Here is a 15,220-nt window from a genome sequence, read left to right on the forward strand (position 1 = left end):
GCAAAAAAAAATGACCTTTAATTTTTCCGGTTTGGGCGGGCCAAATTCCAGGAAATTAGCCCAGTTCTACCCCCACACCAAACTCGACCGCGTCAGAGCCGAGGAATCCAACCAAATACTCTCCCCCCCATCCCTCACAACCGAACAGCGCCGGATTTTAGCAAGAGAAACAATGAGGCTGGCATTCGAGCACCTCGCTTCAAGGGTCGTTTTTGCGCTGAGGGAACTCCAGCCTGTGAGCGAGGCTGACAAGAGGCATGGTACCGGGAGGAATGATCTGAAAAGATTGAAGGGGCTGTTGAGGGGAGGACAAAAGATCGAGACGTTGGTGCTGTCGGGGGGTGTGGCGTCGAATAAATTCCTGAGACACGTCCTGAGGAGTGTCCTCGATCAGAGGGGGTGGCCTGATATAAAGCTGGCTGCTCCGCCTGTGAGTCTTTGTACCGACAACGCGGCCATGATTGCGTGGGCGGGGATGGAGATGTTCGAGACGGAGGGGGTGGAGACTGATTTGGGAGTGAGGTCGATTCAACGCTGGTCGTTGGATGGGAGTCTTGGAGAGGAGGGGACGAGGGGGGTGATGGGGGTTGACGGGTGGCTCAAGAGGCAGAAGATGTAAGATAGGTGTACATTAGCGTTCCAAATCTATGAGATATAAGCTTGAGGAGCTAAAAAGCAATCAGGGTGGTGGTAAAGAGTGCCGTGGTTATCATACACACGCATCCTCTTTATTTAACGTCTTGATTGCTGCTTTAATTCATCGTTTCATGCATTACCAACGCCCCTAATTTACCCCATTTCTTGTGCAAGTAAAAACCAGAACGCTCCTCCCTACCCTCTAAACCTCCTCCGAAAAATCACTCGTAACATTGCTAAACTCGCCCTTCTCCAGCTTCGTCTTCCAAAACACCGGGTTCGTGTCCGTAAACCCGTGCTTCTCCCACCCGCTCTCCTTGACATGATACAAGTTGATAAACCCACCCGAGTACGCATCCCTGTGCGTGGCAGCCAAGATACTCCTGCTCCCCAGCTCCAGCGCCTCCTCCACCGTCAAGTCGTACCTGTACTCGGCATCCAGCACGCCATACGCAAACGTCTGGCCGGACCCGACGCAAAACAGGTTCCCCGCCAGCCTCGTGCCGTCGCTGTCAATATAGTACAGCGCCGGCCCTTCCTCCTTGGTGACGCCGGCGCACATGGTGCCCATCGACAGGCCCTTGCCCTTGTACTGGTACACCAGGTTGGCGAGGATCTTGCTCGCGGCCGCGACAGAGATTCTCCTCTTGTGGCGGAGCTCGTGGAGGCGGCACTGCATGCCGAGCCAGGCGAGCCAGTACTGGCAGTCGGCGGCGCCGCCGGCCATGGTGCCGAGGAGGTCGGAATTGATCTCGATGACCTTTTTGACCGTCTGGGAGGCGATCCAGTTGCCGGCCGTGGCGCGGGAGTCGGTCGCGACGATGATGCCGCCCTGGAAGCGGAAGGCGAGCGTGGTGGTGCCGTGGGCGATCTTGATGGGGCAGTGGGGGTTGGAGCGGTCGTCGGTTGCTGCGCGGAGCCAGGCCGAGGGCTGGAATAACGATGGGTGATTAGTGTGATGTTTGGGTTTGGTACAGAGAGAGAATAAAGACATACCTGAGCTACGGGCGGCATGGCAAACTTCAGCGAAAGGTTGGGAATAGACCCGGCGGCGAACTCCTCCTGCTCCTGCTCTGTGAACAGCTCATTCTGGGTGTAGGTCGGGCGGCTGTACCGCGCAACGAGGGTGTCCATCTTTGCGTTCTGTGTTTTCTGTGTCGATCGAAGCCGTAAATTCTGTTGATTTGTTGTCGTCGATGAAGGTGGGGTTGGTTTTGGAGTTGAGGGAACTGTTCAAGGGTACTGGAAGTTGGCTGGCTTGGTTGTTCAGGTCGGAGCTCAAGGCAGCTCCCGGTGCAACGCGTTCAGCCCACACCACACAGCCTTGGAGGTCTGAGCTCCCCCTCCGCAGTTGAACACCCCCCACCACCACCCACTCGCTTGGCAAATGGATTCCACGCCTTCCCCAGGTTTTCGAGAAGTCCTTATGCTGGTTGGACTTTGGCACATGCCATGTCGCAGGTAGAGAGAGAGCACCTCATTTGATTCTGGCGATACTACAAGTTTAATTGTCTTGATTATTATTATTACCATTAGGATAGTCTATTAAGTAGACTCGTGCTCAGCCAACCAACGCTCCTTTTTGCACGCTCAACCCCAACCCTAACAGACCATTCATGATACCTGGTAGAACTATACACAACGTCAACTCAGACTCGCTCAGCACGCTATCAACACCAAAACCCGATATCGCAAAGACAGCAACGAAGCACACAGTTATCAAGGCACAAAAAGACACATTGGACGCAGTCGGAAAAGCGCACAAAACACAAACACCCCACGCTGGAGCAACCATAACATCATAAAAATCAGGAGACTCGATTAGGTGCCTCGAAAATATTTTGTGGTCACCCATGTTCCTTTTGTCTTCCCTATACTCCCGCGATGGCGGATGACCCAACTCCCAAGACCGCCCAAATTAGATATATAGTGCCTTATTGGAGGGTGCGAGGCTTCCCAAACTCCCACCAGTCGGTGGCCCAGTGTCCGCACCTCACACACCAACCAACCCAAATGCACATATCACGAGCCCATTGCTGAGTAGGTCGTCTAGCACAAGCCTTTTTTTTCTCCCTATTCCAGTTTGCCCAGCCAGATTGAGCAACCGGCATCAGTGAGGTCTGATTGCCTCCCTGATAAAAAAAAACAAAAAAAAAACAAAATGATCTCGAAACACCCCAGCCAATGCATATTTCGTTGTCGTGATTAACCCCTTGAAGCCAAAAATTTTAATAACCCTTCCCCCATGCGAATACAAAATGGCTTTGCCGTTTTTTTTGCGGGATATTGGATGACGATGATGAAAAAGATAATGAGGGGTAGTGGTCCGTTTGTGTGTGCGTGTGTCGCAGCGTGCCCATTTTGTGAATCGTCATCCGAAAACCAAAAACAGGGCAAAATGGCCCAACGCACCGCAAAGTATGTCTTTATCGTACATCTTCAAAACTTTTTCGGACTGGGGCGAAATCGATGGGTATTAAGCGCAACCTCCTTCTGGAAAACACAGGATTGGTTAATAAGAAAGGTCTCGCCACAAAAAGAGTATTATTTCCTCCACCCAACATTCCAGATGACGTGGACAATGTCCCGGGCCGTATTTACCGTATCAATAACCCGGCCGATGAGGCCGGTTCCGCTCGATGATTCCGAATCTCCTTCTTCGTAAGGCATGAACATCCCCGACGATGTTCGTCGCATCCCCACTGGTTCTGCCGAAAGACTGGATGTCGAGGTTGACCGACGCAATCCAGAGCCGCCTTCACCAAAGCTGGCCCCGAGACTAGAGCTGGTGCTGGCGCTGGTGCTCTTGCTGCTAAACCGGACGGGCTCGTCATCGTCATCGTCACTGACGTCGTCGTCGTCGTCGTCGCTCGCAAAAAAGAGCTTGCCGGACTTCTTGGATGGCCGCAATGTCTCCTGAGAGGAAGATGGGGATACCGGCGAGTTCTTGTAAATTCCCGTGCTGTGCTTCATGGCCGTCTCCGTCGGCTCCGGCGTGTCGTCCCGGTATTTCAACGTGGTCGACGGCAGCATGGCGATTGTTTTGCTTTCCATGTTGCCAGCATGGCTCGCGGCCCTCCTCATGGTTGGTCTTCTCTTTTTGATGGCTGATCGCTTCATCATGATGGCACCGTCATCCGAGTCACTGTCATAGCGGACAGGCTCGTCGTCCTCGTCGTCGTCACCCTTGATCTCAACCGCAATGCACTGCTCCACTTGCTCGTTGAAATGGATGTGCTTCTTCTCGTTGAATGGAGATGTGATGCCGGATGATCTTGTGGAAGGGAACAGGCTGGTACCGTCATGGCTGACGCCTCGCGAAGAGAATGGGAAGCCGACAAAGTCAGTGGTGGCACGCTCGAGTCCTGGTCGTTGACCACCTCGCTTCAGCCCACCCTTCTGCTGCGCCTGCACTGCCGCCGCTGCTTGCTTAACCAGCGATGACGTTGACAGGGACCTCTGAAGCATGATTTCTGACATGGTCCTCTTCTTCAAAATGGTCTTCTTCTTCTCTTGAGGGGTCGATTTTGATAACCGCGAGCTCGAGTTTTTCAATCTCGGGTTTGACATGGATGCACCAGACTGTAATGGGCCATAAAGCCACGTTACATCGCAGTCTTTGAGCCTGTTGTGTGTTAGGGATTCAGTAGCAAAAACACCCCCATGTCAATTGTACGCACCAGTTAAGCGTCTCAGGCGAGACTGTGCTCAGCTTGTTTTTCGCCTTCATCCATGTTCGCCAGGAAGCATTTTCTAACCGCGCAGAGTCGCTGTAATCGCCTCTTCTTGAGACGATCAGCTTCCACGACGACCAGATATCCTCCTCACGCCAGTTATGCGAGAGGTAGTCCACATGTCGAGAAGGCCGGACCTTTAGTGAGATGTCATCCTCGGCTCTCTCTGATATGTCGGGTGTCCCCGGCCGTGAGGTGGCTGCCGAGTTCTCATCGTCGTTTGGTGACGAAGTGTATGAGTAACCCGCCTGAGGACTTGGTGCAGGCTCAGACACCTCAATGCGGCCGAAGTAGCCACCCCTCTCCTCGTACTGCGGGAAAATGATGTCGTCCTCCGAGGTTACCGACTCGGCGTTCCTGACTTCCTCACAACCTGACACCAGGGAGAATTTTGTCCCAGACTTTGTTGACCGCAGCTGGTCTGATGAGTCAATGCGAATAATGCGCGGCGAGGATGGCGTGGAAGACACGCTCGAGCTTGAATAGCTTCTTGTTGACTCTGGGTAAAGATCTGCTAGCCGTGAAGTGGAGGATGAGGTATGGAATCCCGAGTTTTTTGTGACGAATTTTGGTTGCGAGTGAGAGCGGCGCAACGTTGAAGCAGAGAAATAGTTATTCTCTTCGGATGAAATAACCACGGCCATGTTGAAAGCCTGAACCCTGATGATCAATGGAGCGCCGTCCAAAGTCACCTTCTATCCTTCAACAAGCAACCCAGAGGTCCTCTCATGGAGCAATTAAACGTCGAAACCGTCTGGGCCGCGGCGGAAGATGACGCGATGTGAGGAAGAGCGAGAGACAATGCCCTCGACTTCTTTCTGCTATGGTGTGAGCGGGAAAGCGTCCCGGTGGCTGATAGGGCTTCCGAGAACAAAGACGGCGGCCGGGTTGAAGGGCTGCGCGGTTCCTTGACGTCGGGACAGGTCGTGTTCGGCGAAACGAGACGGCGCTTTTCTCGGTAAGCTGCAAAAATCACGATTAGACGGGTCCCAACAACGGAAATTTTGCTTGAAGATCGTGGTGTGAGGTGTGGCTTGAGCGAAAGCGGAATTTTGAAATCACTTCGTATGCTGTACCCGAGGTGAAGAGAGAAAATGGGCCTGGAGGTCTGGAGGAGCGAGAAGGTGTACAGATAAGTCACCGGCTCTTCGAGGTCTGGGCACCTTGTGCAGACTGAGCGGAAGTGGGTTTTGCAATATCGACCAGCCAGCTCCTACCCTGACCCCCCTGCCGGTGTGCCGTCAAAACGTGGGATGCGTGACCCGAAGAGGGGTGGATTTGATGCTCAAACGGGGGTGTGGGGATTGGGGGTTCGGTTTGGCAATCATGGGGGTTCCACAAGGCTTTTGCCCTCGCTCTCCCCATTATCAAGCCAAAAAAAGGTGAGCGTGAGCTTGAGAGAGCGTGAGCAGGTGAGGTGAGGGATTGGAATTCGGCGATGCACTCGTGTACCCCATCGTCATGTGCCCCCCCACCCGTTTTTGTTCAATGGGATGTGCAGGCGCACAGGCAGCCAGCAAACCAGCAACCATCGAATGCCTTCTTCATTCGTCCCAGCTTTTTTTGCCCAGCCCAGGGGAGTGGAGGGGACGAAAGCGGTAGGTAAGGTATGTTACCTTGGAGTAAGAGAGGCAAACAGGCCGTGGAATGGCAATTGGAAACACTGAAATGAAAAACTGGTCACGTACCCTTTCTAGTTTTATGGACTACCGGTAGTTGGCTGGGGATGTGATGAATTTTATTTTGTTTCGTGGTTGACCCCCCGCGCCCCTCGTTCCTGGGGAATTGCGTAGGGCGGTTCGTTGTTGGGTTTGGAGTCTAGGAGGTGAAGCAAGGGATGGAGAGGCGTTCGTCGCAACAATCGATGCCGTCGTAAGGGGGAGAAGAGTGGCGATTGTCAAAGTCGGAGGGCCATGGTGGTCATTGCCGTCGAAGAGGTCTCGAGTCTGTCTGTTGTCGAGGGGGACAAGACAATGGATTTTCTCTGCAGACGTCCAGGGGCCGGTGGACGGGATGGGGAAAAAACAAGGTGGTAAAAATGCAAGTTGGGGTTCTGTGCGACGATGCCCGCCGAGAATTTGGAGCTGGACAACTGGAGGCGGTCTGGGGGGGGGGTGCCCGGTGGGCATTGACTTGACTGCACAGTGCAGGCGCTGCAGGTCACCAGGGAACCAAACCAAGGGTGGGCGTGGGAGGAAGGACGGACGCGGGCGAGGCGGGCAGACGGGGGGCAGACGAATCGCTGGGCTGGAATGGGCGACCAGGGTTGCGCTTGTGACCTCGTCCGGCGCCTCTCCTTGGTCGGTGACGGTTCCTGTTAGTCAAGCCGTTCAGTCTTTTGAATTGGCAATGGCACTCGAAGGGCAGGATGGTTCAAAAGGCAGCCGAACAGTCGGTTTGAATAGCACCGGGTCCTCCGGCAACTCAGCAAGTATAATCTCGAGACTCTGCGACTCCCGTCTCTTCCTTTCCACTGATCCATGATCTACCTTTTACAGACATTGGTTGCCCTGTGCCCTGTGCTGACTGGCTGTGGACAGTGGACACTCCCAGGCTCGCCAGGCTGAGTTAAACACGGGGAAATGGAGAGAGTGGCCCATGGATCGACCGGAAAGTCTGATTCAGGTCCCTCTCCTGCAGGCGGCCCCGCGAGAGGTACCTTTGCGCTACAACTCGGCGTCCCGTGCACCGGTTGCTTTCACCAGCACCAGCAGTCCAGAACACTCTGATGCTGTCAGAATCCCTCCCCACTCGGGGCTGTCCCATTGCGTTATCATTCCCAAAAAGTCTGGTGCTGAACATGCTGAACAAGACGCCATCTTGTCTTCGTGTCTTCCAAGTCCTGTGCTCCACCGCAGCCTTCGCCTCTCACGCGGGGTCGTCTCTGGGCGTTCTTCTGCTCTCCACTGACAAGGCCGGCCGGAGCCTTCGATCTTCGAGAGTTACCCCGTGGCAGCGCCCTTTATTTGTCGGCGAGGCGAATTCATCTTCATCGATCAACAAAAAGGGCAGTTCGGATCGGCAACTGGCTCGCTATGCTCCTCTGTTCCGGAACATCCTCGATTCAGCGGCTCCTCCGGCTTCTCCCGCGTTTCTGCAAACAGCGTCAAAGCCACCCCGAGTGAGGAGAGAGCTTTCCAATGCATGGGGTGGGACTTGGCTCTGCTTCCATTGTTTCGACCTCAAGCTTCCAGACGCTCAGCAGGCTGGCTAGCTCGGCGGTGCTGGAAAGTGGGACCTCATCAGTCAAGCCGAGGCGAGTGCGACGGCCTCATCCATTCAAACCGGTGCACAATTTCTGGCACAGACTGTCAATGCGTGGAAGTGTCCATTCCCGGGATCAGAAGTTGGAACGTTTGATGAAAGGCCCAAAGTCGAGTGGCTTTGGTATCAACCATCACACCGTGGTATTGTTTCAACCTGTTTCTGCTCTACATCGGAGATCTCTTCAGAAATAGCCCATCTCACCAGCGGACATTACCGCACATATTTCTGCAACACTAGTCTGTCCCTGTCAAAAAAAAAAAAAAAAAAAAAAAAAAGGCTCTTCACTCCAATCCAAACAAGGACCAGCAGCCGCGTCAGGTTCTTCAAAGCGTCGACAGCAAATCCCGCCCTAGGGGAAAGCCGGAACGGGTGGAGAAGTACGAACAGGTTTCAGTTATTCCTACATCATCACGCTTCGTCCAAGCTGCAGGAGTTCTTGAGATGCAAGATAGCAGCAATGCAGGGACTTTGGACATGAACTCTCCGGATGGTTTGGCAGATACGAGTGTTTTTAACTTTGACTGAAGAAACGGGACCCAGACAAGTACCTTATTCTCGTGGTCCTCAACGGTCGCCTCAAGATATTCTTAGATTTATCCGTCACCGTTATGGTAGTTTCAACAAACATCAACTTGCAAACTCAATTCAAGTCTGCATGCATAGTCCCAGATTGGCTGCTGATGCCCTCCAATAGAGTCCTATCATCTGGCAACGTTCATGTGGCCATTGGACACAACAACCCACCGATCCGGAACCATCTTCCCGGCGCGCTCTCGAGAGCTCCAGCAGCAATGTCACCTGCGGCCTGCCGTCGACAGCTATTGTTGGCTGCCGACGCTGCAACTATCTTCACGATCCGGGCTTGGCAGTCCACATCGGAAGCTGTCTCGTTGCTATCTCGCATCTTGCCAAGCATGCCGCCGACAATTTCCTTACATGGCGGGCTGAGGCGTATCCGGAGATATGTCCGGGGCTTCTGGCGGGGAGTACCGGGCCATTCCCGGGGGTTCTTGCTTTGCAGGTCGGCATGAGGTGCTATGGAATGGCAATTGCTCGCTGAATACACGGTTGAATACACAGTTCTAGACCTTTTGAAGGATATCTCGGCATTGCACGTTGGAAGCGGGTCAAGCAGACGTCGTGTGTAAGTGGATGTTTAATCAACAAGCATTTTCCTTTGACCTCTTTACATTCCACCCAGGAACTGATCATGAGTTAAGTTTATGCTTCCCCATTCAGTAAGTAGCCTTCAACCCAGACGACCGAGAGTAACCATTGACTTCCGCATCCCACGATATCTTTAAACCCGTCTATCCCTATCTCTCCATCTCACCTTCCCTCTCGTGACGAGCTGCATATCTAGAAGAAATCCGGGTATCCCACGCTACATACATACCTAGTTCGCACTATACAGTACGACCGGTTAAATCGGTGGCGTTTCCTGTCGTGTCCCAGTTCTTTGCTCCCCTTCTCTCGCATCTTTCACACCGTTGTTGCAGCTGCAAGAACAGGGCATGGCAGTGTAGCTATGACAGCTTGCTTATCTCCCCGCCCCCGCCCTTCGGGAAGCTCGTTGATAAGACGAACAACAACGACACCAGAGACCGGTGAACAAGGAATTGGGAAATTCTCTTAACCTTTTTACGACTAGAATGGCCCGGAACCGGATGTGGTTGAGGAAGATGCAACTGGGAATTGGGGAGGGAGGTAGGGAGGGGTGTTGGCATTCTTGGTGACTTGGTCATCTCCCGACCAGGTTATGTCATCTTTTTTTTCCATGAGGGGGGACCAATTGGGGTGATTTAAACACACACACGCCATAAGAATCTAGAATTCCATAAACCTCCTCTAAACAAAGAGATATGCTGCGGGGGGAGTTCTTGACCGAGTCGACAGCCACGTCTCTTCGGACCGAAATGTTTTAACTGCCGGTTTAACGTGGGGGGGATGGAGGATGGGGACGGGAAGAGTAACTAACCCCTCCTCTTGAGAGCTCATGGGAGAGCTGTTTCGTGTCACCACCACCCAACTTTGAAGCTTTTGCTCACCGAGGGGCTTGGGCGAGGTAGGTCGTAGCTTTAGAAGTTCCAACATGCGGGAGAGGGATGGATTGCGTAGCGTAGCAGTACAGTCGGTCTGTAACATCCCTGGTGTGCAGGTGTGTCGGTGTGTGTGTGTGTGTGTGTGTGTGTGTGTGTGTGTGCCCTCATCCGACGAAACTTTGACATAGGTAACAACACACACACAATGGGATGGGAGGACGGATCGGACGATGTGCTGCCACCACCTCACCCCTGGGATTTTGGCAGCCCCCTCCCCACTTTCGTTTAAGCAAGAGTTGGGGTCTTGATCCGATGTCATTCATGGTGTGCCGTCACTTACAAGAAAAACACACACAATGAGAGAAGATTTCCCGGTGGGAACTTTGTCCAGAGGTTTGGTTGATGTGAGCTGTTATATGTGCGTTGTATGGTGTGAGTTACATCGGGTGGGCCTCCCGTGCAGCCGGGGTGGTTTGTGTGTGTGGTAGGGTGTGTGATGTGATCTTTGCCTGCCGGGCAAAGAGAGATGGGATGGGGATACACTGGGGGTGTGGGGGTTGTTTTTTTGAGGGAGGTGTTGATAAATTGGTTGTTGTTGTGAGATGCATATCCTTTGGTTTGATCTCACCCTGTCAATTCGCGAGTTTGGGGATGCCACTGATGGTAATGAGGACGTAAATGTCGCGATTATTCGGTTTGATATCATGATCACCTATTCGAGCCCTGGCCTGGACGGTATCATGATGCCAGATGAACATGAGCATGATGTGAAAGTAGCCGAAATCTTAGTTGTAGACTTTTCCCCTGCAGCCCGCCCTATGTGCCCCTGAACACCATGCTTCCCTCCTATGTTGCCAATGCCCAAATGAACCCATCATAGTCATGAACAGCCAACCTAGTCCCTCGCCGCAAAAGCAACGGCAGCCGGAAGACGGAATGTAGCGCAGTACATGCTCTTGGCCGGCGCAACGTCTCTCACATTGTGAACAGCAACCTCGCCTTCCCCATTGAGATTGTAGTCAATGTTACCCGGCTTCATGGGGAAACCAAGATACTTGGTAAGCCTTTCGCAGATATCAATCAACGGTCTCTCGTCGTCGGCCTTGAGCGCGAAGCAGTGGACGTGAACAAGAGGCAGAAGAGTCTTCGTGGTGGGTGCGAAGAGGTTTTCTTGCAATTGATAGATTCCCTTGAACGAGCCGACAAACTCGATTGCCGAGGCTGGCAGGTTCATGACGAAGTGCGAGATGGTGGGAGGGAGAGGATATGTTTCTGTGATTAAGGGCTTTAGCGGCTCCGGTACAAAACCGGGCGTGGTGGGCTTATCCGTCTTCTTGGACTTTGATCTCGGTCCAGGTTTTGTGATGACGACCTTTTCACCCTTGAGGGATGCCGCTAGAACTTCATCCGTCGCTTGACGGATGAAGCCGAGGCCATCCTCGCAGAAGGGACGAACAAAATCCTGGACCTTGTTCTTCTGGATGTTGGCCTTGAGACACTTGTAACTTTCGGGGTTCTTGTCGTTGGCCCAGACAAACACACGTTTTTTGCCGGCTGGGAGGGCAAAGGGGCCGATGCCTGCCATCACGTCGCATACTACCTCTCCTGGCTTGAAGAAGCTGATGATGCGGGTGTGTTCGTACTCGAGCTTGCTGTTCCAGTACACCTTGGAATAGTCGAAGTTGAAACTGCAGTTGTTTTCAGTGCAGGAGACGTTGAGGTCATCTTCGCCAGCCAAAACTTCGTACTGGAAGGTGCGGAACTCGGACTCGGCTCCGACGTTGTCGACTTTGTTGATGACAGTCTTGATGCTGGGGTTCTTGTCAAGGATTATTTCTGCTACTACCTTTTTGTAGGGAAGGTAGCTATCTCGGAGGTTCAGGTGAGCAACGTGGCCTGCTACGTTGAAACCGGATGGAATCTCATCATGAAGTTCAGGGGGGAGGACCGACTCCATGGTGTCGCCTAGTTTGATGCAGATGTGTGAGATTGCCATTCTAACAATGTATACAGTATCATGTGTCTCTTACGTGCGGTCCAGTAGTCATACTCGAGTGTGAGCTCATAAGGAATGACTGTCAACTCCTCTTTCTGAATTCCTTCTTGAATAACAGGACCCCATGTCGTCGGTTCTGAAATGGCGAGCAGTGGTTAGCATATGTACCCTTAAAACAGTATTGATTTTGACACTATTTACCTTCAGCCTTCACACTTGGGTTGAGTAAGATACATTTGCGACCTTGCGCACCGAGCTCTTTATCTGGGTGAGACACAATGGGAGATATCCTGTCGACCTTGAGCATCTCCTGGCTTGTTTGAAGGGCCTTCCTGTAATGCGCAATGACCTTGGGGCTTTGTATGGCGGCGGCAGCCAAGTCCACCCTCTTGGTGAACAAGGCGCGGTTCAGCGCTGCACCGGCGCCTAAACGAACAACGGGTGGACGAAGAAAACTCATCTCCACGTTTTCTTGTTGTCCTTTCACAGCGTGAACGCTTGGTGTGGTTCCGCTTTGGGCTTCCATTCTCTCACAAAGTTAGCAAGCAATTGTAATGAGAAGAAGAAACGGAGCCTCAATTTACCTTCCAAAAGTTGAGTGAGCGAACGGTGCCTCCTTCATGTGAGCAAAGATCTTGGGCACAAGGCTGAGTGACTCGGCGGGGTGAAATTTTGAGGGGGTCCACAGCATTTTTCCAAATAACCAATCATATGAGACATATCGCGCCACTGTAATTGAGACCTTCAGCCTTGCCTGCTGGTGATGTCACTTCAGCCTCTTAAAGAACGGACGCGACAGTTCGGGCCTTTTTAGTGCGCGTTTGCTTTTTCTGCCTGGAGATGCTGAACAAGTTCATCCCGTCTGCTAAAATAGAACGCCATTCGTATCGCGATTTGGGACGGAAACCCTCCGAAGTCACATGCCGCTGCTTCCTCTCTGGAAGCCGCTGACATGGTCGTTCGGTAAAGTCGTTGAAATAAGAGCACTTTTCAGGCTGAAAACCTGGGGAAACTGTCGGAAAGATATCCCGACTTCCTCCTTTAACAATATGGCACAGAAAAGGACCATTCACTCATTCTTCACTCCGGATCCAAAGAAACAGCGAATCGCAACGATTGCTGACGAAGATGAGGTGAGGTCGGCTTTCTTTCAGTGATGCGACACTCCGGACTAACATTGAGATAGACACCCACTTACTCCTCACACAACACATACCCCTTTCCTATCAGGGACCTCTCGAAGTCCATCACTAAAGAGCTCACCTCCCTTCCAGCCAGACCAGGAAGGCCCGTAAACGACCAACCAGAGCTAGACCTCATCTACTTTGAGCCATTCATCCCCTCCTACCTCGCCAAAGACCTTTTCCGCTTCCTCCGCTCTGAACTCCCCTTCTACAGAGTAGAGTACTCCATCAAACGATTCGGTGTTGAGACTCAAATCCGCACCCCCAGGTACACCACCGTCTTCGGACTCGACCACACCTCCCTCTTTGACGACGACAACCCCAGCATCATCCTCGACGCCAGAACCCACACCCGAATCAACATAGGTGAAGCCTACCCACGGTACTCGCCCCGTCCAATACCACAATGTCTCGACGCTCTCCGCAAATCAACCGAAGCGGCCACCAACTGCAAGTTCAACTTTTGCCTGGTGAACTACTATGCCACAGGATCAGACAGCATATCCTTCCACAGCGATGACGAGCGGTTTCTCGGTCGAGAACCAGCTATCGCCTCCTTCAGCCTAGGAGCAGCAAGGGATTTTCTCATGAAACATAAACCTGTCCCACCACCCCCAGATGGCCAAACAACAGTATTCAAGCAGCTCAAGTTACTCCTCGCGAGCGGCGACATGATTCTCATGAAGGGCAAAACCCAAGCTAACTGGCTGCACTCCATCCCGAAAAGAGCTGGCAAAAGCAGCCAGTATGGTGATGGAAGGATCAACATCACCTTTCGGAGAGCCATGGTGAAAGGAGGGACTGATAATTACTATAACTACAATGTCGGCAAGGGTCCCGTTTTTAGATGGGATGACACAGCCAGGGAAATGAAGGAGTGGAAGCCAGCCCCCAAAGCCAGCCTGGAACGTAAACCGATCACACATCCCAAACCAGAGAAGGATGAGCCAGAAAAAGCCGACTGATTTTGAATTTTCCCAAAAGTCTATTCACGGTATCTAACATGCTCTTCGCTGGCAGAATGAAAATGACGAGACAGAAACAATGAAAAAAGAAACAAAACAAGAGAAAACCGCCGCCCTGTCGCCCAATATCGTCCTCGTATGACCCTGTCCTCTATATCAAAACCCAGACAGAAAGAAGAAAGGAAGAGCCATATCCGCCCTACCTCCCCATTCTCATCTGCGCCTTGGCAAACTTGCACAACGCCCGATAGAAAACCTGGTACCCCACCCCTTGGTTATCCGGCACATGGAAAATCTCCGTCAACCGAATCTGCCACGGTGGGTAACCGGCAAGCTCAACAAAGGGACTGAACAACACAAGCAGGTCAGGCTCCTCCATGACACTCTCGCTCAGCTCGGCGTCTACGAGCTCGGTGGTGATGTCGGCAGGCTGGAGCTTTTTACGCTGGGACATCTCGGCAAGGGTCTTGGTCAGGTCAACAATGGAGTCTCTGCCATCTTCGGCAGAGATGAGAAGAATATTAATGTTCTTGCGGTTCTCATTGTTGGGGCTGTTGCTGAGGGACAGGAGACCGGATTGGACTGGCGGGATGTGAGGGGCACCGAGCGAGACGGAGGGGAAGGAGGGGCCGAAGTAGGTTTGGAGACGCTGGGAGATGGTCTGGTGGGTTTCCTTGACGTAACCTTTGAGGATGCCAGTTTTCTCGTAGATGGAGAGCTGAGTGATGCCCGCGCTAGCGCACCAGGCGGCAATGTCGGCTGCTTCGTTGACGAGCTTTTCGAGGCCGGCTCCGCTGCGCCCTTGATCCTCGAGGGTCAGGATGACGCTGAGGTGTTTGGGAAGGCGACTGAGGTCTTTGATATCACGCTGTATTAACTCGGGGGAGTGGTGGTGGTGGTGATAGACGGTGTAGAAGCGGTTGCCAATGGCATGGTAAGCCTGGCGGAGGCGGATGTAGATGGAGAAGTAGAGGTGGATGAGGGCGTAGATGAAGATGTGGAAGTGGCGGCGGAGGAAACGGCGCAGACCCAGCTTGCCTTTTCGTTCTTCTCGTGAGACTTGGGAAAGGGAGGCTCTTCGGGTGCGATCGAGTGGTGGTGGGGGTGAGGGGAGGTATGGCTGTTTGATGCTTAACGTCAGCGTTGGTCGGATCACATGCTTTTGGTTTGGGGCGCGTACCTTGAGAAGGTTGACCTTCTCCTCGGGCGTCAGAAGCCTGTGACTGAACTTCTCATCCTTACGATACCGTTGCAGGTCTTTGGCGCTGAAGGGCATGGCGTATAGCAGCTTATCGTCGATGCCGGAGAGGTCGGCTGGGGTTTGGTTTTGTGGTGGTGTCCGTAAGCGTGGCTCCTTTATGATCCAGCAGAGTTGGGTTAGACGCAAGGATTATAG

General features: G+C 52.8%; 6 protein-coding genes across 6 annotated transcripts; 2 read left to right on the plus strand and 4 right to left on the minus strand.

Annotated features, from left to right (window-relative positions):
- Position 1: 1 nt before the first annotated feature.
- PODANS_1_12240 (uncharacterized protein) lies at positions 2–619 on the plus strand (the record flags this gene model as incomplete). The annotated part of the gene is made up of 1 exon (XM_001908858.1): positions 2–619. A coding segment is annotated over one exon (618 nt), but the record flags the coding sequence as incomplete, so codon positions are not given.
- Positions 620–838: 219 nt separating this feature from the next.
- Positions 839–1,770, minus strand: PODANS_1_12250 (uncharacterized protein; the record flags this gene model as incomplete). The annotated part of the gene is made up of 2 exons (XM_001908859.1): positions 839–1,567; positions 1,633–1,770. The coding sequence occupies 2 exons, from the start codon at positions 1,768–1,770 to the stop codon at positions 839–841; spliced, it is 867 nt and encodes a 288-aa protein (XP_001908894.1).
- A 1,410-nt stretch (positions 1,771–3,180) lies between these two features.
- On the minus strand, positions 3,181–5,014 carry PODANS_1_12260 (uncharacterized protein; the record flags this gene model as incomplete). Its single annotated transcript, XM_001908860.1, has 2 exons — positions 3,181–4,261; positions 4,317–5,014. 2 exons carry the CDS (start codon positions 5,012–5,014, stop codon positions 3,181–3,183), a joined length of 1,779 nt encoding a protein of 592 aa, XP_001908895.1.
- A 5,560-nt stretch (positions 5,015–10,574) lies between these two features.
- Positions 10,575–12,201, minus strand: PODANS_1_12270 (uncharacterized protein; the record flags this gene model as incomplete). The annotated part of the gene is made up of 3 exons (XM_001908861.1): positions 10,575–11,644; positions 11,710–11,811; positions 11,877–12,201. 3 exons carry the CDS (start codon positions 12,199–12,201, stop codon positions 10,575–10,577), a joined length of 1,497 nt encoding a protein of 498 aa, XP_001908896.1.
- Positions 12,202–12,861: 660 nt separating this feature from the next.
- On the plus strand, positions 12,862–13,824 carry PODANS_1_12280 (uncharacterized protein; the record flags this gene model as incomplete). The annotated part of the gene is made up of 1 exon (XM_001908862.1): positions 12,862–13,824. A coding segment is annotated over one exon (963 nt), but the record flags the coding sequence as incomplete, so codon positions are not given.
- Positions 13,825–14,023: 199 nt separating this feature from the next.
- PODANS_1_12290 (uncharacterized protein) lies at positions 14,024–15,100 on the minus strand (the record flags this gene model as incomplete). Its single annotated transcript, XM_001908863.1, has 1 exon — positions 14,024–15,100. The coding sequence occupies one exon, from the start codon at positions 15,098–15,100 to the stop codon at positions 14,024–14,026; it is 1,077 nt and encodes a 358-aa protein (XP_001908898.1).
- Between the last annotated feature and the right edge of the window lie 120 nt (positions 15,101–15,220).

The sequence above is a fragment of the Podospora anserina genome, chromosome 1 (assembly GCF_000226545.1).
Source record: "Podospora anserina S mat+ genomic DNA chromosome 1, supercontig 2".
NCBI classification, from domain to species: Eukaryota; Fungi; Ascomycota; class Sordariomycetes; order Sordariales; family Podosporaceae; genus Podospora; species Podospora anserina.